Source organism: Pholcus phalangioides, unplaced genomic scaffold (assembly GCF_987345545.1).
Source record: "Pholcus phalangioides strain wild (caught in Gottingen) unplaced genomic scaffold, Ppha-v1.0 ptg000014l_1, whole genome shotgun sequence".
NCBI classification, from domain to species: domain Eukaryota; kingdom Metazoa; phylum Arthropoda; class Arachnida; order Araneae; family Pholcidae; genus Pholcus; species Pholcus phalangioides.
Genome location: NW_028301607.1, coordinates 6,114,799 through 6,141,681, shown reverse-complemented (window position 1 = coordinate 6,141,681; position 26,883 = coordinate 6,114,799). Strand labels below are relative to the sequence as shown.

At 40.6% G+C, this 26,883-nt stretch overlaps 1 protein-coding gene across 1 annotated transcript; it reads right to left on the bottom strand.

Moving 5' to 3' along the window:
* Positions 1–5,549: 5,549 nt before the first annotated feature.
* On the bottom strand, positions 5,550–25,623 carry LOC149078036 (uncharacterized). The gene is made up of 2 exons (XM_089241605.1): positions 25,212–25,623; positions 5,550–8,175 (listed from the first exon to the last, which is right to left on the bottom strand). Exons 1-2 carry the CDS (start codon positions 25,254–25,256, stop codon positions 6,274–6,276), a joined length of 1,947 nt encoding a protein of 648 aa, XP_089097731.1. The 5' UTR covers positions 25,257–25,623; the 3' UTR covers positions 5,550–6,273.
* Positions 25,624–26,883: the final 1,260 nt, after the last annotated feature.

Genomic DNA, 26,883 nt, shown 5'->3' with positions numbered 1-26,883 from the left:
GACACTAGCTGTGTGAGCCTGAGCAATAGAACATCACCTGTCAACATTACACTGTTTCTTTTGAATAGCCCGTCCAATGCAGTGTAAAGGTTTGGCGATACACAACAGCATTAATTACGCTGCTGGGAAGTATCAGGTTAATCAGAAAAATAAAAAAATGCTTCCTCTGTCCCAGAAATCAGGTTTCAGAAGTGATTTTTTCTGATATCAAGGTTTTAAATTTTCTGGCTTTTGATGAATGTGTATGACACCATAATTGTTGCTTAGGTACATGGACATTGGTCCTTACCTGAAAAGAATTCACAAGCACACCACATTGTTAGATTTTGTGGATTAGGTTCCTATAAACTGAGACAATTTCTTTGTGGGTACATCGGCTGGTAGCTCGCATTTGAGGAAACGCGTGACAGAGCCCACTTAACAATTAGCTAGATTCTGAATCACCATCATTGTAAACTCTTATTATTCGAACCAGACTTATGGTAGCAATGACAAAATACCATGAGGGAGAAGCTAAAGGATCAAGGTTAAAGTAAGTTAAGCAGTTGTTGCCACAAGTTATATATACACAATGAAACATTACTTTTCTATCTATACTTAAGTAATGTTACTTTCCAAAATATCCGTTGTATATCTTTACTCTACGGCAGGCATAAACTTTTTTCCATTGGCTACATAGAAAATTTGTATGCCATTATATAAGTTACAAGCTATAATACCCGGCACTGCCCGGTTTTTTTACTGGGAAGGTTGTAAAAGTGATAAACCATTATAAAGGAATGAACTATTATGCATAATATTGGCAGCATTAGAGAAGTGACAAACCATTGTGAAGGCATATGCATGTCTGAAACGCATTGCTAAGTAACCACAGTAAACATTTCGAACGTGATTGTTGGGGCAAAGAAACCATTGTTGCCAGATGGTTTTTTGCCCATTTTGGGTATTTGTCCTGCTCTGACAAACTTTTAAAGTAGCCTATCGTTCAAAGTCAGGTCCCGTTTGGTACACGTGTAAAATTTTGCGATCAGTCTAAAATTGTAGATTTATATCACATACACACAAAGTCAATTTTATATATATATAGGTGTTATATGTATATGGCTATATTAATTTTCAAAGTGGTTAGCGAGACCATAACATGGTTCAGCCAGCCATTCGTTAAAAAGAACTCTTGCTCTATGGCAGAGATTCTCAATTTTTTTCACCTTCTGAGTCCCTTTCCCCCTATTCAATGTTATCCTCTAGCTCTGCCAGCTCCCCCAGAGCTGTTTAACAAAGAATCTCTTTGAAAAACCTTCACAGTGCCCCTGACAAAGGTTGTAGGCACACAGTTTGAGAACCCCTGCTCTATGGGATTATCTGAATATGCATTAAAATGCCTATGGCTGTAAGAAAAAGTCCATCAACGTCTCTTGAAGTTAACTTGGTACTCTTTTAAAGGCTGAATAGGATTCCCTGGCCAGAGTTCATTAATGGCAAATATGCTTGTGAAAGGTCTTGCTGTAAGAAGACTTATTGCGATAAAAGAACTTTCACAGAAGCAAACGTTTTTCTGCAAAACCATTTGAATGTAAATTATAAAGTATCCTGCATGCAGTACATTTCCTTGATTATCTGAGCTAATGTGGACCAGATCTATCTTGCATAGCGCTATTTGATATTAAAGTTAAATAAAATAAAGGTACAAGCATTGGAAATGAATTACGTAAAGTACTGTTTTTTACTTGCAATTTACAACAATATTAAAATTCTGAACGCATTTCAAAATAGTTTTTAAATGTCTTTTGAACCAACCTCTACATTCTCATGATACAAATGGCTATTTACATACGCCAGTTGTATTGAATAGTTGGCTACTATACTAAACCGTACATGCCGGAATGTGCATGTACATATTGTGAACCTAATGTGAAGTTTGTTTCTGTGTAATGCTTGTTATGTGTAGTGCTGTCATCAGTTTCTCAAACTATGAGTGAAATGTAGTGATGGAATAATTGTAGGGTCTGTGGCGAGACTTTTTAAAGGGGAAATACTCACATTCGCGCCTCAAAGTTGGGAACCACAGAAGACCAACTTCAGCCAACCACCACTGTGGCTGCAACACTTACGGCCGTATTCACCAACATGAATGAATGAACGCCAGAACTTTGCCACTGGTCTTATCCTGTTGCCGAGATCTCTTCCAGCCCGGCTTCGTGGCAGAGTCTGGAACAAGTATTCACCAACACAGTTTAACCTACAATCGCAGGTGAAAGGATTGAAGATTGAGACTGATTGGTTAAATTGAGGATTTTAAACTAATCCTTTAACCTGCAATTGTAGTTTAAAAACTCTGTGGCACAGTGAATACGGCCAAAAGTATTTTGTACATCCTACTATTGTGCCTACTTTTCTAAGATCATTTTATGAAATATTATCTTGTGGATAACCCGAAACTCGGTTGATCAAGATCCTGATGTAGTTTAATCCTTGGAATATTACTGTGATATGAATTGCAATCTATCTAAAGGTAAACGCGTGTGTTCTTATGATCTCGATTGTCCGTGAATTTTTCAGTCTAATGAGCAGTTTTCCTACAACTGACTTTTGTAATGATTTGTTTAATGGGATATATATATAAACATTAGAGCCACAAATTAGTATGCTTGTGACGATATTATTGCTTGTTATTTGGCAAATTAGAACTTTTTTTTGCTTTTCAAATAAAGTATTTCAACAGTATTTGTAATAATCAACACTGGGAACTATCCTGCTGGGGATGAGCGTGTTGGGTACTGATTAGTCTGGATGACTTTCACTCATGAGCCATAAATTCACAGCCTCATTTATAAATTTGAAGCTGTATTTCGATTGAAGATAAATTTTTTCAGTGGCAAGAAGACAATATAAGCAGTACTGTATCACTTTATCTGAAGTACTGTTAACCATAGATCAATCTCGGATCATCATATTTTCCTTAATACAATTTGTGTATTGTACATTAATAAACATGTGAATTTTTTAGTGCAGCTTAAGATTATAGAGTACTGCATATCATCTGTGGATTTATGTTTTTAATAATTGAAAAAAGAATTCATAAAATAACTTCTTTGAAGGCAACAGATAATGTATCAATGTGAGTAGAAGAATCAATATTTTTCCCTCTAAAAAAAACAAAATTGACCATCCCTTATTTACCATCCATCACCACCCATCCCTTAGGATTTCATTGTTCGTAATTCAAGTTATATAAAGGTTTCAATTTCATAAAGGTGAAATTGAATTTGCATGCGTGGGACACTTTTCTCGATGTAGCAAAATTTTCAGGTGCAAATTGTAGACAGGAAATTGCCAAAGTTTTTTTTTTGGAAGGGGAAAAGCGAGTTTGTAATTTTTTAATAATTTTTGTTGATATGTATGCCAAGTTAGGATAAGCAAACAATTATTCTGAATTTGTGTTGTTGAGAAATGTAAGTGCAGTGAAACCTCGTTAGTGCGTCACCCGTTTAACACGTCACTCCGCTTACCGGATCACTTTTTGCAAGTCCCAGTTATCCCGAGGCAGGAATTGGCACAGCTATGGCTTACTCCGTTTAACGAGTCCTCTGCTTATCAAGTCATACTTTTGCTCTCCCAAGAGTGACTCATTAACGAGGTTTGACTGCATATGTATGATTTTAGACAGGGATTACATACACAAAAAGAATTCACAAAATTTATGAGCCGATTATTAAAAACTATTGTTAATTATTGTATTTATCGAACAAATTGGATTCATATAGTTCATTACCATGATTCATTCTTCAAATTCATATTACTGCAGATGTTCTGTGCAACATAAAGGAACGTTATTGCAATTGCAATGTGTGATGAAAGATTTGCACCCTTTTAGTGATTTCTTTGCTGAATTATGTAATTTAGTATAAATTTTGTATTGATTGGGGATTTCTTTCGCCCCACCCCCCCCCCCCCCCCCTCCCAGTTTACGAGTTCAACCAATCATCTCAGAATTTATATTCTTGAGATAAGTGGTAAAGTAAACTTTGGTGTGTGTTTGAGGGGTAAGGGTTGTGTTGTTTTTCCTTTAAAAAGTATCTTGGAAATAACAGTATAGTATGTTCTATCAGACTTGGCTACATCATGTTGGACAATTCCATTGTTTTCTTGAAGTGCAAGCCAAACTTGAAAGCTTAGTTTGCGGGCGAGCTATTTGCTTAACATGCAATCATTTTACCGGGAAAAAAAGAATTGTCCGGCCTGATGACATAAATCAAGTCTCATCTAATGATTGGAGGACTATAAATATGCAGAACTGTGTAAACAAGCAGGGAAAAAATCTAATGTTGTGGGGGTACTTTCTTCTCTCTCTCCATTCTTTTGTCGCTCGTAGTTTAATCATTTTTTAGCTTTGTGGATTCGATAGAGTTCTGGCGTATTCTTTATTTTAAAAAAAATCATCATGGGAATTAAAATAGGTAATTTTTAGTCTTGTTTTGTCTGCCATGTATTGGGAAGAAAATTAATTTGAGAAATCTTGTTAATTTAGTTGAATTCTATAAACTGATTTATGAAATCATTTTCTGACATTTCAAATGCCATGTCAGTTTCTAGAAAAATTTTTAGACCAATTTATATAAGGTGTCTATAATTGTATGTTCTGAGTGGTTTCTACAGTCTTAATTACCTGCCAGAAATTTTTGGAAGGTCATAATGTAGGCCCAAGAAAGACATTGAGAGCAAAATAAATGGGTTCCTTCATTTCATCACCTGGAGGTATTTTCTATGTTAATTTGTAATGCACATGCTAATTTTTTTATAAGCATATGACTGAACTGATCAAGCTATATAACAAGGTATCTTAAACATACGACCGTAATCATTTCTATTCATTTACTTCAATAAAGAGTATGGCATTAAGTTTACAAGAGTGAGCATTTTTTGCTGGTGAAACTTTTTTTTTTTCAACATAGGGATTTGGAGTCTGTGCCTTAACTGCCACGGGCATATTTGTACGTTTTTACAGTATGTGAGCGAAAAAGGGTGGCACAGGGGAGCAGATCGTATAAGATTTCGTCAGCAGTTAAAGGGGCTTTGAAATTTCTTCCTATCCCTTCATTAATATGTTGCTGAAGTTTCATAATTTTCTGATGGGTAGTTAAGGCTGTAGACAGCTCAGAACGCATCAACTTTAATTGCAGACACCCTGAATTCTCAATTCATTCTTGTTATTATTCATTCATTGTGACTGCAATATAATAGTATAAAATTATATAATGTATTTTTATAATAGTTCATGTGAATGTGTGTGCATCCACAACTCTGCTGTCACATAACATGGCAAAAGGTTTCATTCACTCACAAAGTTGTCTAAAAAGATGGGATTTCGTCCCAATATATAGAGCTGTGGCTGCATTTACATGATTCATTTTGTTTAATTTCAAATCTGATATTTGCTGATAAAAAAAATTTCAAATTTGACATTTGGCTGATTTGATTAATGATTTTTTTTCTGGCTTTCACGTGCTTACTATGCAATGAACGAACTAAAGTAAAGACATTGGCCAAAATCATGCTATATGGGTTTTTTTTCTCATCAGCAATTTATTTTCATTACTCTTTGTATGTACAAGTCTCAATTTGTGTATAGTTTTTGTTTTAAATACTTGGCATAAGAATGGCGCAGACAATGTGGAATGTCACACGTCTAAACTTGAAACTTGTATGAACAATATCTTGTCTTCTCTTTTCCCAGTGAAATACTTCTAAATAAGTTTCTTATATTGTATGTACCACATTTTGCTGTATGAACCACCGCATTTTCTGGAGCATTTGATGCTATTCTGAACCTGAGCCACATCCATATATCTAGAAGAAACATGACACTTCAATGCTAGTCGACGTTAGTGAAAACTCTCATTGAGGGATGCTAATGGTAACAGACTTTCCCCCCATAAAAATAAGGGACTTTTTGTTCTTTAATTCAGAGAGATAAACTAGTTCTTATATCAAAGGACACTGATCAAGGCATCTGTCACTTATTCTGAGCATCGCTTATTCAGAGGTTTTCACTGCATATAATAAGGATATATGGGATTATCTAAGAGTTTCTCTCAAGGTGGCAGCAGAGATGTTTCGAACAGTGTTGTGAATCCAGTAACCAGCTTTCGAAATTGTATCCTGTTACCCGCAGGATATCGACCAAGTTTCTTTGCCACCATCTCTGGTCTCAAGTATTTTTGATATGTCCAGATTCATGTTTAGGGGATTGTTTTCCCATCCACACACAGTTGTTCACCGGTCTTCCATAGTGACAGCCGTCTTCTTGCCTATCATGTGTTGGAATATTTCCGGTGGCAGTTTCACAGGTTGAGTGATGTAGTAGAAACGTACAGTTTGGTTCTTGCCATCGATCATCATCGTTGTCTCTATGACTTTCACGGATTCTGAGCTTTCGATTGTAGATATGCCGGATTCGGATTGCTCCAGGAGAGGTTCGAGTCGCCTCCTTGGAGAATCCGTTGCCTTGCCCATATCTATCTCGTTGGAGGTTTCTGGCGGATTCCTCCGCCGTGTTGTCATCTCTGCTGGTGTCGACGGCCTTGGCGTGGTTGTAGTTGTTGTGCTCTGAGTTGTTGGCTTGGGAGTAGTTGTTGTAGTGGTGGTGGTTGTCGTCGTGGGTTTGGGTGTCGTCGTTGTAGTAGTAGTGGTGGTTGTTGTTGTGCTTGTAGTTGTTGGTTCTTCCTGTGGAGAGGTTTTGGATTCTTGAGCCGACATGTCGGTAGTTGCAGCAGCAGCTGCCGCTGCTTCCCTCTCCCTCTGGCGTCTTCTCTCTCTGAAATTCAACCTCCTGGTTGTGGTCTCTGGTGAGGTCGTTGTGGATTGCGTAACCTGTGAGAATGCCACCGAGAAATCTGGATCTCTAGCGTTCAACCTGGATCTTGATCGGGGCCTCGTAGTCCTCGGCCTGCGCGTCGTCGTCGTGGTGCTCGCTGGGGTGGTGGATGGCCTCGGGGTCGTCGGCGGCCTAGTGGGCGGTGGCTCGGTGAATATCGTTGGCTTCGTCTTCACTCGGAAGGTTGGTTCGTAATGACTGCTGCGATGGGGATTGAAGTAGCTGTGTCCGTGGGCTATCTCGTGTACGGGATGGCCTTTGTAATGTTCGCCGCCGTAGTGGTGCGCCACGGCGTACGGGTCGATGGCGTAGTGATGGTGGTGATTCGGGTACTGCTCTACCACCCTGGAGTCGTACGAAGGTGGTGCCGCGGGATCCGAATATGCGTCTGGGGGTGGGAACGCGTCGTAGTCGTGGTCCTCTTCCTTCTCTTTCTTTTCCAGCGGGTCCCTTGTGTTCGTCGTGATAACTATTTTCGGGTTCACGTGGAAACGGAATTTGACCGGCGGCAGTTTCAGGTGTTTGTCCACGATGGTGAAATCGGGGTTCTGGTTGAGTGACAGGTGGAACCGCCTCGGCTTCTCGGGCCTACCCAAATGGAGCTCCTGCACGTCCGGGGGAGGATAGTGATGTTTCTCGACATGGACTGCGTGGAGCTCTTCGGGTGGGGGAACGTGGTATTCGGGCTCTGCTAGGTAGTGATGATGAGGAGGAGCAGCAGCATGTACACCATACGGCTCGTAATGATGGACTTTTTGTTGGTGATGATGGTGGTCATGAGGTGGGAATTGGTAAGTTTGGTTCGGGTTGGCGTTCGCGGGACTCTGAGTCGGTGCCGTTTCGTTCGAAGGAACGTGTGGGTACCCGTGAGATGGTGGCAAGTACGCTGGTACAGCGTAGTGTGGGTGGCTAGGTACATGCGCGTGTCCATAGTGAACAGCGGGAGGCGGTGGGTAGTACCCTTGGCGGTAGACGCTCTCTTGTGGGGGCAGCCTTCGATGATGTTGGGGGTAATGTTCCGTCGATGCCGGTTGTTCGTATCTGGGTGGTGGTGGTTGCGGGTGGTGCCTGTGGTACTGTACTCCCTGCGGTGGTGGTGGACCTTGATTAGTCGACGAGGCAAACATGCGGGAGAGAGCGTCTTCGTTCGGCGGTGGAGAACCATGTTGCGAAGGGTGGTGTCCCTGGCCTTGCACTCCGAAAAACTCTTTGCTCATTGCATCGAGGAAGTCTGACGACCCGGTACTGGAGATGCTGCACAGCACTAGTAGGCCCAGTGCCCAGCATGGCACGTCCATGTCCTGTGGAATAATTCAATTTCAGATTCATCAAAATTTACATCGAGACATATAAATCTTAAAATTCATGTGTAATGAAATTTCGAATTTAACCAAAAATCATATGTGCAAATTCATGTTTAATTGTGAATACTCGTATCAACAATTGAACATGAATTTGAACAATATACATGTATCCTAAAATCCTACGATTGGTTGCATGCGGTGTAGCGATTATTTGCCTGACTTGCATAAAGACGTTTGGACTAAATCATTCAGTCATTACACTTCACTCGTGGTTAGAAAAACTGGTGGCAGATGGCAGCACTATACACGTAACAAGCATTACACAAACACCACGCCAGGTTTCACAACGCATACACGCACATTCCAACATGTACCAATTCGTTAGAAATTGTGCAGAGGAATGTGGACGAGTGTGCGTCACGGAAAGATGACAATATTGTTGTGCGCTTGTTTGGTCTTTGAAGTGGCTCTTTGTTAGAGTATTCTAAGGAGCCGTGGATACATGTTGGCCAGTGCAGAGAGCCGCTGCTGACAAAAAAAAAAATCGGTGGTCCAAAAATTGACAAAAACTTCTCTCGAACGGGGGTGGGAGAAAATCACCGCATACATACTAAGGGGAACGCGGCTAACCATTCCACGCTTTCCTGCATAGACTGCTAATTTGCAAGAGCTTTGGTGGAAGTCGTTCAAGAGTTTGCCGACATCCTCTATATCAGTCTCCCAAACTAATTTGTCGGCGGTTCCCCTTTTTTCCAACCCATAGATTTCTATGTTGTATCTTCTACCGCCCCTTGGTTCGTTCCATTCCACCACTTCTGTAAATAAACGTAGGGCCCCAACTTTGACCAGAAGGTTCTTTTGGCGACTAGTATACCGTGCTTGGATACGAGATAGTTTTGTCATGCGACCCAGTTTGGAAAATGACACGGGTGTACACACCAAGGGGATGAAAATTTGTTGAGATATTATATAAAAAAACTGTGAAAAAATTTACTATTTTAATAAATTACGCAATTTGAAGTACCAATTTTTTAAGGTTAGTTACTTTTTGTGGAAGAGATTCCCTATATGCCCCCCTCCCCAATAATTATATCGTGCACATGCTGTTGCTTCTCAAATTACGGTGCCCTTGCCCCCCCCCCCCACACTTGACTATGTAGAAATCGGTCGGGCCCCATGATGACCATATCAAGTTCTTGGAGTAAGGTAACGAAAATATGCTGAAGCTCTTTTACCTCTTGTCCAGGTATAAATATATTTATATATACGACTTGTGTGTCCAGAAAGCTTGCATGGTCGTATCGCTAAGACCAATTCGTCAGTGGGGCACTTAATGATCGACTATCATCTTTAATGGGCTTTATTATTGAAGCGGAAACTAGGAGCTTCCTTGACAAGTTCGTCAGCGAGACTCGAATGAGATTAAAAGTGAGTGATTTTCACGCACAACGGAGCGTGCCTTCAACATCGATTTTGTTTCATCTTGTGATTTTTCCTAATGTTAATGTACACCTTTTTTTTTTTTAACTCCCAGAAAGGAGGACCCCTTTAACCATCTCAGCACAGATATCTTAAGCAATTATTTATTCGCTCTGCCAACCGAGCAGAATAATAATTGCGTTCCACCTTTATATATTAGAATTCGATCATTTTTCTTGGAATGTCTCAAATTTTGTGATGATTAATTATCGGTACTATTTGGGAAAAACGTTAAGGTGAGGAAAAAAGGAAGTTGTTGAGGAAGAGAGAGAATTCGCGATGACGCGTAATAATTGGATAAGTGTCATCAAGTTGCTCAAATCCCCACATCTCGAGTGTCTCCCCTCGGTTTCCTCCCTGGAAGACGCCCTGGTGGGAGGCTGAAATCCAAGGGGAGTCTGATTTTTTTACCCGTCCGAACCAGCAGCACCATCGTTTTGCATGCAATTTTTTTTTTTTGTGTAGAATTATTCTACCGTTCTTAATTATGCCGGATAAGTTTTCCACGTTACAGCTCTTCATATTCCCCACATTTTTCTTCCTTTTTAGGATTAAATTTTTTAATTCTATTTTTTTTTTTTTAAATAGAGTTGGACCTTATTAACGTCAAGATACCGACCACAAGGTTCCCAGAGCGAGGGGTTTCTGTTCGCTCCATGTCCTCTGGACTTCACGAAAAATTTCTGGTTGGGGACAGTGGCGTATTTATACCGGGGATCAGACAAGTTCATCGGGGCGGCAAATTTGGTAAATGAATGGTAAAAAAAAACACTAGAATCATGTAAAACCATAAAGCCGCCTCTGTGTGGGAGAACCACAATACACACTTGCCCCGTGTGACAGAGTACATTCTTGTTTTTGGCTATTAGGCCGTTATTACACTATAAAAGTAAACGATAAAATCCCTCTTATAAAACTTTAAAGAATCCAACCAATAAAGTTTATAGCTTACATTCGAGAAAATGCAACCGATAAGCTTATTAGTTGAATTTTTCATATTTTGTAAAACTTTTATAGGGTAATCCCGGTCATACTGCCCCAGGCCCTGCCTGTTCTCTCAACATTTTCGTTGTCAAGGTATGGCTCAAAAACAACAATGTTAGCTTGTGTTACATTGACAGAGTCGTGGACATTTTAATACTCGAAAAATTAAAAAAAAAAATTATGTATTTAAACGCGAAAGTGCCAGGACGCCGCTCGGCATCAGCAGGAAAATTCGTTTTTCTTTTTTTAAATAACGTGATCCCCTCACGTATTCCCGAGGGATCAGCATGATCCGTCCAGGGAATTTGTTAGTGTCAGTAGACATCCATGCCCGAACCGGGATTCGAAAAAAAAAAAAAAAAATTCGGGTTTGAAAAGCTTCTATATATACAGGATGATTCCCCTTGCCGCATTTTACTGCTAAACCACAAATGCGGAACTTCTAACGAATTGGTACATGTTGAAATACAACGCCACAACAGGCAAAATGCCCATAAAAATATGGATGTCATATATTTCAACAAATACAGCAACCCAACTAAAAATGCAATTAATAAAAATTATAAACAATATATATACACATAAAATATTATACAATGCCCATAAAGAATACTTATGGTTGTCTTATTCTAAGAATGGATAGCTTCTCGATTTACCCCAACATGTTTATCGTATTTCGTTTTGAACGTGTCAATTGTGTTACAATTTACTACCTCCGGGGGTAAGCTATTCCATTTATTAACAACCCTAGGTAAGGTATAGCTTCGCAACAATACTTCCTACCAGACGATAAATATACGACGTGATATGTTCGGCGCAACAATATATAAAATACCATTATCTGCCTCCGGATATATTCTCTCGAGTCCATCGTCTTATCCATTAGGCCAATGTGCGTGTATGTGTAGTGAAATCTGACGTGAAGTTTGTTTCTGTGTAATGCTTGTTGTGTGTAGTGCTTTTCTTTCTTTCAAACCGAGCACAACTCGGGTCCATCACCATATATGGGCGATTTACTGCCCAGTGAATTGCGCCGGAAGTGTAACTGTGTGTATAGGTGTTGTGCTTGATTTTTCAGTGCCGCCATCTATATTTCTGAAGTGAGGTGAGTGATGTGAATTACATTTGTACTGTTATTTGTAGGTCTGTTGATCTCTGTGGCGAGGTTTTAAAGGGGAGATCGGCTCGCATTCGCGCCTTGAAGTTGGAAACCACAGAAAACCAACTTCAGCCGACCACCACCGTGGGGTTCGAACCCGGAACCTCGCGACGTGAGTCCGTCACTATGACCACTCGACCACCACAGCGGCTGTGTGTAGTGCTGCCATTAATTTTTCTAACTATGAGTGAAGTGTAATTATTGAATAATTGTATCGTTGTAGTGCCGCATTTTGTTGGCGGCCCGTTGATTCTAGAAGCATACTTCCTACTAGAAAAATTATTCAAGTAACGTGAAGAACTCGGACACTTCATTCGTGTTGCAGGTGCTGCCTATTAAAATGGCAAAATCAACTTTTTATAACTGTCCCGTGTGATTTGCACAAGGTGCAATTTTTATAGTTACTAAAATATAGAAATTAACTTTTCATACGGACACCCTGTCTTCAAAAACTCAATCAGAAAGTTGTTGCCCGGTCCTTCCTGAGGCCAACAAAAAACATTCCCCACACTTCTAAAAGTAACATTCACTTAGATATTTGAATTCACAAAAATCGGAGAAAAGTTTGAAAAGAGCAGCATAAACTGACGGACAAAAGGCACTGTGTCCAAAGAAAGCCGTAGGAGTCTCATAAGCGGAGATAGACTTGGAAGTGTGGGGGGCACGGCCATTATGATGTGAATTCTTATATACATTAAATCAGTCGACTCCACCTTGGAAGCATATATCTTGGTATTTCAGCAATTGCTTACGTAACCCCCAAGAAATGCGTTGGAGGGGGGCTGTGTGCACAGCCATAGACATTCGTGCTAGTCTTTGTACCCGTTGTATATTGTGCCATAAAATTTTTTCACTGGTTTTCTCTCAGCAGTTGCTCATATTTCGAATAACATTGTATGGCTTGTCGTAGTTCACAGGCTGGGAACCTCTGCTATAGGAAATGTTTTCGACCCGAATCCCTCCTCGAAAAAAGTAGTAAAATACACTCAATGTAGTTCTAGTGATATCGTAGAGAACATGGAAATTATTCCAAGCGTTCACATGTTCAAAAGAGGTCCAAAAACGCTGCCCAAGGGTAAAACTTTGCGAAAAGTTGTTCTCACGAAGGATGATTTTTTTTTTTAGTACAGTAAATAAATTTTTAGTTCAAATTTTTATCGATGGAGGACACTGTAAGGTAGAAAATCACTGGAAATACGCAAATCAGAGTCCTGTAAAATGCAGGGTGAACGATTATTAACAACTCGTTCCTGAATTTTCCTGTTACCGGTGCTTACATAAGGTTTTATTGCGATGTTGATTGACATTGTGATGGATAAAGCGCTACTGGTGAAGTTGTTTTACCTCAACCACGAATCGGCAGCTGAAGCTTCACGAGCGTTTCGAACACAGCAGAGATTGAAGAAAGATTCATGTCCAGTAGCTCTCGAACTATCATGCAGTGCCCTCTATCGACAAACATTTGAACTTATTTTTCCTATACCAAACAAAAAAATCCCAGTTTGTGAGAAAACATTTTTTTTTCTCAAAAACCGCATTCAAAATTTTCTCTTCCTTTAATTGTCATGAATTTTTAAACTATTTACGAATTCATGGGACACCTTGTACATTGCCCCATCACGTTTGATACATACGAGCATGATTTCACGACACATCATCATTTTGGGAAACATTATTTCACACGAAATGGAATAAGATCGCAATTTTTATTCTCCCGCTTCAGAACAGGGTGGAATTTTTACCCTTAATTCGTGTTTATTATGTATGACCACAAGTGATTTCAAAACCACTATCAGCAGCGATCAAACGGGTCACGTGAAATTCCAATCTAGTTTATAAGATAAAGGGGAAAAAAATGAAACATTTTTAAAGTTCATTAGGTTGTAAAAATCCGGTTCGTTTTTTCGAGGAAGAGGGAAAGTAAAGGAAAGCAATTATAAATTGCGTGTCGAGACCTCTTTCCTATTTTATACGGATATGAATTGGGGCCAGAAGAAAATGATTTCAAGCCGCAAAATCCTATGCCGATTATGATGGGATTTATTCGTGGAAAACTGTGTTTAAATGAAAAAAAGTGTTGGTGGGCACGTATTACCCTATAACGTAGTGGCAAAAGGTAGTCCCACAACTTCTATCTATGGCAGGTGTATTCTTAGTATTTCCGAGTCGCGAATAGGAATTTTGCGTTTTCGCATTCCCCCCCCCCCCCACAAATACCGGGATTCAATTCCCACTAAACATGTAAGGGGGAAACGCAGGCAAACTCAGCCAAAGCCATAATTGCTTGACATCGACGTTTTATTTCACGTCCTTTATGCCTACAAGGGTTTTAGCCATAATTGTGGTCTTTCTGAGGTACCTTCTTCATCATTGCTCTGGCGATTGTTTTTGTAGTTGCGCTAAAAATTGCCATCATGGGTATAGATGTGGTTAATTTTTTTTTTTTTGCAATATTTAGCACGTTGGGGGGAACGTGAGAGAGCTGTGTAGAGCAGCGGTTCTCAACCGGTGCTCCGCGTACACTTCTCAGGGGCTCCACGGCGACTCAAGGAAAATAAAATAAATCAGTAAATTTGATAGATAAATAAAAAAAAAAGAGGTCTGCAGGGGGTCCGCCATAAAAACTATATACTGAAAAGGGCTCCTCGAGTCAAACAGGGCTCCGAAAAACAGAAAAAGGTTGAGAACCGCTGGTGTAGAGGAAAAGAAAAGTGGGGCGTGACCCAAGAATGCGCTTATATTAAAGGGTCAGTCTGACCAAAAAACATGTCATGAAATATTTTGATAAGGGAATATGAAGGATAAGCCCCTTAACCATTATGGATATGATGATGATGATTGAATATGAAATTTAAGTATATATACCTCCACCATGGTATGATTTAGATCAGCGGGGTTCCCAAATGTTTTTAAGTCTTGGACTCCTCGAAAATCTTGCTGTTCCGCCACGCGGATTCCCATTTACTGCAACTGAAACTACAGTCGTCGATCAGCGAGAATGTTCTCGAAAAATGGAGGACATTCCATCCAGTAATGGTAAACGATGCAGATGGCAGCACAAACACAAGCATTACGCAGAAGCAAGCTTCACGTTTTTGGTTCTCAACATATATACACGCACATTTTCAACATGTACAAATTCGTCAGAGCACCGATTCCCAATCTTCTTTTGATTCGCGGATGCAGCATGTAATTAAATTAAACTGTTACGTTATTTAAGAATTAATTACACGAGCAACAGAAAAACTTTAAAACAAATTTTCTATACCATCAAGTGAGAACATGTATTGCTTGAGTTTTCTTTTCAAGAGTTTCATCTCAGTATTAGTTTTTTCAAGAATCTTACAATTGGAACCGTAAATCCCCCTTGGCAGGGAAGGATTCAGAAATATTTCGAACCTGTGGGTGCTCGTTTTCAGGTTTATGTAGAGAATTTCGATTTCTGAATCAATTCTGGGAGTCACATATTACCGCGAGTTCTGAGCACCTTTAGCTCCGACGCTCTTGCCCCTTGGGGTCCAGGCACCCCCAGTTGGGAACCACTGATTCAGATGACATCAGTTAGAGGAAAAACCATCAACAGTATATTTACGATCTTTTTGTGCCCGGCCTGACCATCAAGAGGACTGGGTTTGGGGAACTTGGACTATAGGGGGGCGGGGGGGGGAGATTTCCGAGAAGTCCGAGCTGTCCATCAGTGTTGCGAACAATGAAAAATTTTTCTAACCAGATTCTTCATCGAAAACAACTAGAAACCGGGCTAAAAAAAACAACCAAAATTAATTATAATCACTATTTTCATGAACATACGTCCCGTATTTCCCGGGACATTCCCGTATTTTCACGTAATTTAATTATAGACTACACAGGAAATTTTTTTGAAAAAAAACTATAAAAACAACTAGATGGCCGAAAAAAAAAGACCAGATCGGAATAGTTGGCAACACTGCTGTCCATCTTGTCAAAGAACCTTTTCGCTAAGCTCTTGACGTATCCGCACACAGTGGCGGATTAATGTCGGTCGAGACCCCGGGCGCAAAAGGAAATATCGGGCCACTTAAATTAGAGAAAAATATGAAGTTTGGGTTAGTCGGGGCCCGCTGTTAAATCCGCCTCTGTCCCCGCACATCGTTAACACCAATATAACGCAAGAACCATGGCGCTTGCATAACTTCTCAAATATTTATTTTGCTGTCGTTTTTCAAGCACTATACGATCACACCTGTTTTTGTGCATCCACAGGGACGATGCGTACAGGAGTGTGTCGGATTATCATCTTGTATAGGTACACAAGTGTTTCCCAAAGTGGGCAATATCGCCTCATGGTGGGTGACGGAATGGTCCGGGGAGGGGGAGCGATAGAAGCTGTGAGTATAACATAGGATCCTATGGTTTCATTTGAGTCGGGGGGCGATGGAACAAAAAGTTTGATAAAATATCGGCTACACGAATTTAGCCTCCCTTCTCCCATTCTGGTCTGATTTTCTTGACTACTCTTTCCTCGAATGCGTCCCTATATTGTGCTATAACCCGCTTGGCCTCCCCGTATTCTTGCAAGTACACCCGTGTCTTTAAGTCACTCTTCTGGTCACTCCCATGATCACACTCTCTAAGTCAATGTTTCAATCATTCGCATGCTTGCACAATATTTTGGTCACTCACACGCTTGCACACTGTTTTCGTCACGCATGCTTGCACACTGTTTTCGTCACGCATGCTTGCACACACTCTAGGATCACTCTTTTGGCAGCTCACTGACAGTGTTCCTTGCTTTATAGGTCACTCTTTTGATCATTTACACATGCACTAGGTCACTATTTTGGTCATTCACAAGCCTGCACATGCTCTAAATCACTCTTTTGCTCACTCTGATGTGATTGCTAACTCCGTCTATGCCACTTTTTTTTTTTGGGTCACTCACTAACCCTTGCCCTTGCTATCTGCACAGAGACAGATTTATTGAGATTTATACAAATTTTGCCACCCTTCTCCCATTGTACAAACTTCCTTGGCCACTAATTCCTCAAATATATTTGCCGCCCTGGCTATAGCCCACTAAGCTCTCCCTCCCTCCCTCAATGAAAACTCCACTGCGTATAGGGTTGATGTGTTATTGATCAAAGGTGTAGATCTGCCACTGAAGAGGCGGCGCGTATCGAAATTTCCGGATCCCTCGGGTAGGCCCATACGTTAAGACGGTGCTGATTGGGAGGTGGCCCCGTTCAGAGAGAGATGTTTCGTCGTAATTGGCCGGTGTCATGTGATGATACGAGGAAGTTGATATCGCGCTGAAAGTAAAAATAAAACGGGTACGAAGAAAGTAGAGTTTTTCTCTCAAGCCGTGATCGAAGTGTGGGGGGGGGGAATAGAGGGTGATGGTTGTCACGTGATGATCGGCCATCGCCTCAGGGTCAGTTCTGAAGCAAAAATAGCCGCCTTTTAAAGGGATTTCGAAAAACTGGGCTATTCTCTCTGGTGACTATTGGGTTCGGGGTCTTTATTTAACTCTTTTTTTCGACTGTACTTTGTGTTTTGAGGAAATCCGCTTCTGAGATTGCGGGTGTTTTTTTTTCTCTCGATATATTGCAGCTTGAAGAGGCAACGATCTTGAAAATTCATCTTCGACGTGGTGCTCGCTTAAGCACCCAAGAGTGCTCGTGCGCTCGAGGTCATGCTCGCCAAACAACCACTACTTTCAAGAGTGCGTATTATGGTAGACTCGGTTCACAGGTTATGTCTGATTCACTGTGCGGGCGGAATTGGATAAGGCAGCCATGAAGTAGCCGATGTGGCACTCCGGGCCGTAAAATGGGGTATAAATACACGTTGTCCCATACATTCAGGGGCGTCGAAAGTGTTTCGAACCTGTGGGTGCTCATCTTGAGCTTTATATTGGAAATTTCGATTTCTCAATCAAATCTGGGGGTGCTCAGACCCGTGTCACAAATTACTGTGGCTGCGCGAGCACCCCGGCTCCCACGTCACGGCATAAATTCGTAAATAGTTTAAAAATTTATAAAAATTGAACGATCACTGTCACAACAGTGATCTGAGCATGGGAGTGAGAAAGAGTGCAAGCACGGGAGTGACTAAAAGAGTAACCTAGAGAGCGTGTTAGCACAGAAATGAATGTGTTGCAAGCACAGGAGTGAAGTAGAAGGTGTGCAAGCATGGAAGAGTGACTAAAAGTGTGTGACACTTTCTGACACATGTGACACACACACACACAACAAAGAGTGTGTCAGCACAGGAATGAATGTGTTACAAGCACAAGAGTGTACTAGGGAGTTTGGAACCACAGGCAGGAGTGAACTAGGGAGTGTGTACAGGGCCGCCAAAACAGTGAAATAAAATGAAAATTTACTCTGGGAGCCAGGGTCCATTTTATCGCTCTCCAGAAGTTGATGTGAAAAACAATTCAACTCAGTTTGCCATTCCTGATCCAGCGCTTGGGGCACTAGACTCCCCTTCCGCCCTCCCCCAACTGCAGCCTTCAGTGTGAGAGTAGGAACAAAAGAGTGCCCTAGAGTGAGCATGTAAGCTCGGAATGGAAACAAAAGAGTGTATTAGTGAGAGAGCGTGTAAGCATGGGAGAGTGTGTACCTAGAGAGTGTGTATGTAAGCATGTGAGTGGGAACAAAAGCGTGTCCTAGAGAGAGTGTGTATAAGCATGGGAGAGAACAAAATAGTGTGTAAGCGTGGGTGTGGGAACAAAAGAGTGTCCTACAGCAATGGTTCTCAACCTTAGGAAGCCATGGAATTAATAACGAAATAAATGGGTAAAAATTAAACGATTAACCATTCACGGTCCGGATTGATGTCAGGGCCCGGTAGCGTGCCGCGGCACGGCGGTTGAGAAACACTGTCCTAGAGAGAGAGAGAGAGTGTGCAAGTATCGGAGCGACTGAAAGAGTAACTTAGAGACTGAGGTATATTTTGCGGAAGGAGGGGAGGTGGGGGGTGCTAAGTGTGCTATGGCGCAGGGTCACCAAATTTGGGAAATGAGTAGACACGACAGTTAGACTAGAATGAGAGAAGGGTGGCAGAATTTTTTATAGCCCACACACACAGCAAAACCATAAATCCGCAGTTGAGCTAATCTCCTATAAAGGAGGGTTAATTAAGGGTAGATACCTGTCTGTGATGGTGACCGAAAAAACCAGATTAATGGACATATAAAAATTGGAATTTTCTCGAATAAAGGGGGAAAAAAATCATTAATTTTTTGTCGATATCAATCTAGATTTCATTCTCTTGGTGCAAAAAATCGATTTTTTTTTTCCGGTCTGTAAACTGCTCGTGCGTTTCTAACAACGCAATTTGACATATGGGTCATCGACTCCGCAAATCGATTATATAACATTTTTCGAAATGAATTACATATAGGAAATCTATGTACATAAAATTGATTTTCTGTCTGTGTGTGTGTGTGCGTGTTCTCTATGCAAATCTACAATTTTAGATCGACCGTCACTAAAAATTTTGCATATATACCTAATGGGACCCGACTTGACTTGAACGATAGGCTATTTTAAAAAGCAGGATATGAACAAATCTGATTTTTTTGATTAAAATTAACTGACTGCTTATTAATTAAACCAAATCCTGTTAATCATTTTAATGCATATTTTCATATCTTTTAACTGTTTTTTACTCCTAAAAATTTAATTAAGCATTAATGAATAATCTACAAACGAACTACATGTAAAAAATACGAACACCAAAAATCTGTGTTTATGTAGCATGAAAGGCCGTTTTTCACCGTATTTTCATGGAGGCTCGCTTGAATTTCTACCCTTTACTGAAATCAAGAATTAAGGTAATTTCCATGACTTATAATTATTATAGTCATGACTTTATTATTTCATGAGTTGTGACAAAATTTTGACTCTCTCTTTAATTACATTTTTTGACTCTCTTTAATTACATTCACATATTTTTGACAAACATATACGCTTTTTTTTTCCTTTGGTGAATTACATTTTAACGCATTACGAATCGCAGTAGCCCCTTGTGTTTTCTCGTTATTACCGCTTTTTCGATGATATTTAGCTATAGTTGCAACTTCACAAACTTTTGAAACTTTTTGCCTGTAACTGCCAACTCACTCGCTTTTAACTATCTTTCTAGCTACAATTTTCAACTCAACAATTTTTTTTTAAATGTTGGAATGTATTGATACTTTTCTACAAGAACATCTCTCACGGGCAGGATGGAGCTTTTTGGTGGGCCAGAGGTTTGGTAGCCCCCACAATTTCTAGGATCCTAAAAGATAGAGGAAACTACATTGTTTTTCCTAAAACATCAAAAAATTAAAAGGCCTATTCACTGGGTCTCTAGGCCTCTCTCCCGTCAGCCTTTCACGTATAGAAGCCGGTCGTAAAATGTCTGCGACATGGTTTCCTCCATCTTACAAGAAAATAAGTCTTTTCTTAATTAAACGACTCGAAGAAACCGGCCTCGCCCTACGCAATGTTCGATACCCGTGAGATTAATGACCTTATAAAAGTACGGATAGGCCTACTTTCATTTTCGTACTGTATTTATAGCTTTCCGTAGGTCCGTCTCGTAATTAATTCCACCCTATTCTGGTTGCTATTGTTCTTTGCATTGTATATTGTAGGGGGGAATTAACAATATCCTATATTCAGTAACAACATGAAGAGAGATTGGTCTCTTCTTTTGTGTATTGTTTTCTATAATTAATTATACTATTCCCGTTGTGTGCGTGATGACATCTAGCGGGTTGCCAAGAAGATATTAGCGGTGACCCTGTTTTTATGTATTAAGAATGGCAGCTATCCTCCAGACGTACAGAGTGTCCCAATATGTACGCAGTGTAAGATTTCTGCAAATTCCGATAGAGGTAATCGAGACGAATATTCTGATATTTAACGGGGTTAGGGAAGTCCCTCTCGATACAGCGTCATGTTCTGTCTTCGATTGTGATAATCTATTGGGCTGTGGCCCCCGAGTGGACCACATCTGCACAACCTCGAGCCCGCGAGCCAAATGCGGCCTGCCAAAGGGTTCCATCCGGCCAGCGAAAGTTGTTCCCCGGTATATCAATACATACAACGCGATAAATACCTAAGCTAACCATATTTCCTTCATAAAAATACAGGACATCACTAAAAAAAGTTCCAAATGCAAGTTTCCATTTACAGACGAAAAAATTGATAAAGGCGAGTGAAAGCAAAGTGTTCAGAAAAGTTGCCGAGATTTTCCGCCATTTGCGATTTTTCAGCAATTTTAGCGGTAGGTGGCAACCTACCGTAAATACGGGTGCAAAAATAATGTAAAATAATGGGTAGTGCAAGGCAATATTTAATTCACCAAAAAAAGTGTATGGTTTGACAAATATGTGTCAGATCATAGTTTTCCAAACTTTTTTGTTCCATCACCCCCTTCCATGGCCCCCCACAAGAGGTGGGCTGACAAGGCTCCAGCCCTGGGGCCCGGGACGATTTTTACTATTTTTTAACTTTTTCACGCTATAAATTCATCATAAAGGGGCCAGTGAAAGTGTGGTCGGGGGGGGGGCCCGGCGCAAAAGATCCCAGCCTAGGGGCCCTGCTCTAGGGTGTGGGAACCATGCCCCCTTCTTTAGAATTTTTTTTCTCTTATCGCCCCCAGCTCAAAAAAGCCCATGGAATCCCATGTTATACCCGTAGCTTCTATCGCCCCCCTGAACCATTCTATCGCCCACTTTGGGAAACACTGTGTCCGATGAATATACATTTATTTGACTATAAGTAATTATGGTGAAGTCATAATTATCATAATATAATTGATAAAATATTAGTCATGAAATTAATCTTAATTATTGATCTTAGAAATTCAACTAAGTCTCGTCGAAAATAGGGGGAAAAAGGGACATTTTATAAAAAAAAAAGTTGTAACGGACAAAATTATTGGAATACCCCGTATAGTACGGGTCATATGGTCACCTTTTACTTATAAAAGTCTGGCCTGTGAGCGGCAGAAATACGTACCGCATATCTGGTCCGCGGCCTGAAAAGGTTGTGCGCTCCTACTATAGATTGTGGCGATAACTTCCGTCACAATGGGGAACCATACGGACCAGAGCCGTAACTAGGCTTGGCAACCGGGGCACTGCCCCTGGGCCTCAAGCCGAATTGGGGCCCACAAAAGTTGACATTTATTTTGCATAATAATACCTATTCAAGAGGGGCCACCAAGGAAAAGTTTGCCCCGAGGCACCGAGAAGACACACTTCATCCCTGATACGGATTTAGTGATGGTTTTTCAATTAGCACTTACCCTTGTGCAATTAGCGGTCACCTTCACCTTATTTTCGGGTCAATTTCCTCTATTGAAATCTGCAGAAATCTTATACTACGTACCTATTGGGGCGCATTCAATCTGGGGAACGTATGTCCTACCTTGAGGCTCTGGGACATTCAGAGGGCCATGGTGCATAAGTAAGTTTTAAACAGTACAGAACGAAAATAGAAAGAGCAGGAAGAGTTGTCATGCATAAAACATTTTTGTCGAATGTCGCTAGATTCGATCTGGAATTCGCCAAAGGCTGCAAATAGTTTGATTCGTAATTCGAAAAGAGTCGGGTCCTGAGGTTTATTCGGCACTTCGTTGGTACAGTCGATTCTACTCATAACGTTCCCACTTAGAACGTTTTCCCGCTTAGTACGACTAATTTTTGCGAATTTAATTTTTTTTTCCTATATTGATAATGTTGATTTTCCCCGGATACAACGTTTGTAATTTTTGCTATTCCCGCTTACAACGTTCGAAAAATACACATCGGGCTTTTTCCTCCCTTGAAAACAGCGTCCTTTTTCGCCTTTTTCATAGGTAAAGAAAAAAAAAAGGTGTGTGTGTTTATGTGCCAGTGATTAACTATTATGTGAAAACTAAAGGTGGGTGGGGGAGGGGGGGGGGCTTTTTGTTGTAATGACTTTTCGGAAGTCCGTTATGTTTCCGGCACAAACACTTCGTCCAACAATAGCGTGCAGAGCGTAAACTGCCCTTGCCACTGTTCACATACAACTGAGTGATCAAAGTCATGTCACTGAACAGGGAGAATATAACAGATAAGAACTAGAAAGTTCTGAGAAGGGGGTTAATTTTTTTTTTTCCTCTGCGGTCTTATTCAAATTTGCCGCGCTAGATCGATTCCAAAAAATGACGTCCAAAAAATTATTCCCGTAGTGGTGTTAGACGACGTCAAGGAGTAACGGTGAGTCTTTCGCATCCACTTCTGAATTTATTGACACAAAATCAAGCCGTAAAAAAGAGTGACATGGACACAAAATATAAACAACATGACAGATTTTTAAGACGCCAGCATCAACTACTATTTAAAGGCGGCTTTTTCGGATAAGAAAAGTCGGATTTCCCAACTGTACTCCTTGGAATTTGATTCTTCACAGAACAGCCACACAATTCGATGCTTTCATGACCTTTGAAATTTCGGAAAATGAAGCAATAAAAGTGTTGCCGAGCACATTTCGAGTCAAGTTGAAAAGAAAAGCTCTAAGTGTAGAGGAAAAAATAAAAATATTCTTAAATTTGTGTAGATGATAACCCTGTGCTTTCTAGAGTTGCAACAGCAAAAAATTTATAATAACAGTAACCTATAATTATAAACAATAACCTATAAACAACGCCCACATTTTCTTGCAACAGAACGCATTCCATTGGATTAACATTAAGGTTAACCTCCGAATAATGATTTCCGAATAATGACCATTTTTCGGACGTGAACATAAATATATCACAGGAAAAATAGCCTTCAATATTTGCTATGAAGAGAGGTTTTTCTTCCTTAAAACCCTACGAACATAAAAATTACGTATGGGTTCTCCCCTATGTCACGGGGGGCGGCTCAAGACCCATGCGAGGTATCGTGCCGGTGCCTCTCGGGTGTATAAGTCGCATCAGTGTAAATGACCACGAAAACTCCCAGCAAGATGAAATGCATCAAAAATTGCAATTTCCTCTACGAATCACTTCATCTAATACATAGTTTCCCAACCTTTTTTTTTCCCATCGCCTCCTTCTTCAGAAATTTTTTTCTCCCATCGCCCCCAACGCAATCCAACCCATTGGATCCTATGTTATACCCGTAGCTTCTACCGCCCCCGTGGAACATTCCATCGCCCCCCCCCCAAGGGCCGTTAACGACCACGTTGGGAAGCACTAATCTAATACATTCATAGTTTGAAATGTCACAGGCAAAACATTTTTTTTTCTTCTTTTTGCAATTTATATTTCTCTTTTACCACTGATTTGGCATCCAGTGCCGTCTCATTAACTGGGCCCATCCGGGCCTCAAGAGAAGAGGATGGCCTCACAAAAAGGAGATCTGGTTGAAATTTTCGAGAGTATGCATGTAAACGAGCCTAATGGTGGGGGGGCCTCAGAAAAATCACTCGGCCCGGGGGCCCACGATGCTTTTAAGACGGCCCTGTTGGCACCGTTACTGTGGTTTCTTAAATACAATCCATGCCTCGGGGTTTCGTAAGTGATTGCTGACGATGAAATTGACGCATATCCAATGCAAAATAAAGGTCGTGTTGCATAGAATGGATTATTTTAGTTTCACACGGAATCGAAAACGTATAGTAATTTATTTTTCTTCAGAAATACTGAATCTTTACTGATGGTGACGTTTTCTCGATCCCGTTGTTGGGAGGTTTCACTGGTACACATCTTATTGGCCAAATCAATGTATCGAATGTCAACTATTTCTAGCAAACCAATTCAGGTGCGGTCGCGCTGTACCCTACGTTCTGTTAGGTCCCACACTCACGGTAAATGATTGGCAGCTTTCACCCACATTCTGAAATTACTTGTTGCATTAATTCTGAATTTTCATCAACTCTGGAACTTTTTCTCCCGTAAATTCTGAATTTTTCGTTGGTGATGGAATTATTTATTTCATCTTTTGATTCATAAATTCTAAAATTTTCATTATTCTCGGAATTTTCGTTTTTTTTCCGCTAATCAGCTCAAAAAACATATAAAATCCGGACAAGGGGGGGGGGTCCCAAACAATTTTTGGTGGCTAGAAATTGTTGAGACGCCACTGGGGCCCAGCGTCTGTAAGGGCGGCCCTGAATCTTTGTAAGCGCTTTCATCGGTGGGCCAGACTACAGACTGTTCCTATCAAACCGATCCACCAAATACAGACTTTTTCAGCCAAATGAATTCACCTATTATAGACATTTGATGAGAACGGCCATGTACCAAACATCAAAATCATTGATACTAGTTTGGTTTCATCGATTTACCAAGAAAGTAGACTTCTAACTAGAATAGCTCAGTCCAATCAATACTACCGTCTTTTCACCGTAATATCTTGGTCAATCGATTCTAAATGAACGTCGGTCGTACAAATTTACCGAAATTCACAGAAAAATCATACCTGTCTCTTCTTCCTTTGCCGCTTTACGAATTCGAACCACCGCATTTCATATCCATGTACCAAATCGATGTTGCACCATATTTCACCGACGAACCTTTTCCATTTCTTTTCGACACTATTGATATAGTCACTGAGACTTCTTTTCTCGAAGACAATTCTTTTCTCCTAATTTCTCTCTGATAGATCGATAAAAAGAAGAGAAACTTTCCAAGACGGGCTCGGTCCTAGAGTATGTTATTCGTGTGCTATGGCTCACTTGTTACTCAGTCACTCACTCTCTCTCTCTCTCTCTCCACTTTCGGTAAATGATGATGTGTGTTTTGTTGAGAGAAAGAGGGAGAGAGAAAAATAAAATAAAACGAGATCTCGGGCACACTACGGTCTAGCTTTTTCACCGCCACCTTCTTGTGTTCGGGCTTCCTCGTGAGTGTATTATTGTTCTTATAGCCTGGAGCTAGGTTTCTTTGCTGCATCAAGAAAACAGGTGAAAATGTGGAACAACGGCTCAACTGCCAGTGACCCGAGCCCCAGTTCTTTCTTGTTCAAGAAGACGGAAAAACCAGCAAACGACGGACCACTTTTTTGCTGTTACTTTTTCCCCCTTAAAGAGGACTTTTATATGTATTCACTTTTCGTTTTTAATTTCTCAATATCGGGGCTCCGGTGGAGGAAAGAAGGAGCCATGATGGGCCACGCTGTCTCCGATGATCTCTTTCCCATTGAAAGCGAATCCGACGATTACGTGTGGTTTATATCCCTATTGATTAGTCAGCGCGTGGGCCCTCGAAACATTTCGCAGTGGCCCGCCGACGAAAACACTTTCCATATTATAGAACTCGTACAAACAACCGAGAAAAAAACCCAAATGACGAAATTTATTGCAGCTTTGGTAAAAGGAGTAATTTCTGAATTACCTTTATAGAAAACATTTTCAGAACTAATGAGAGAAATAATTTCAACGAGCCCATCCATTGCGACGCCACTCTGTGAATACCACAAATGACCAGTTGGTCCTAGGGCTTCATGAACAAATTTTTTTTTTTTGGCCCTCAATGTCAGAATGGTTGAAGACCCCCTGCCATAGATTAGGAAGCTCATATCCATCATCACAGCTGATGTAAAGATTCCAATTAGCTTAGTAATTTTCTAAACCGAAGGTCAAGTGGCCCTGCGATATTCTGGGGGAGAAGTGGTATGACTCAAGCAAAAATCAACCCTGACACGGCCCTGGGGCCTCAAGTGAATAGGCTGCCTCGTAATAATGAGATTTGGTACTATGATTTTCGGGAGTAAGTTTAACAGATTAAATTGAGTAAGTTAATACAGTATATGGGATATATACATTTCCAGTAAACACGGGTAAAAAACTGATGCTTCATTTTAATTATAAATTTATTGAAAGTATCGCAAAACAAACTAATGAGCACTACTAGATGCACAGGATGTTGCAAATTGTTTGCGCAGCAGATATCTCTGCAACCGTTGACTTGTGCAACTAAGTTTTAAAACGTAATTTTCAGTGGTTGAGGCTCTCATGAAGGCAGGAGAGACATCGTATTAACCGATATTTCACTACATCCGGTTATTTTATGAGTGGGCGTAAACTAATAAAATAGGCCAAGTATTCTGTAATTTATCGAGGAATCGATTTGTCCTGATAAAAGAAATGATT

Excerpts from the sequence above, each read along its gene's own strand:
- LOC149078036 (XM_089241605.1), bottom strand. The coding sequence starts at position 25,256 with ATGCGGTGGTTCGAATTCGTAAAGCGGCAAAGGAAGAAGAGACAG. Across the intron at positions 8,176-25,211 it reads GGCAAAGGAAGAAGAGACAG|GACATGGACGTGCCATGCTG; the intron begins GTATGATTTTTC and ends ATTATTCCACAG.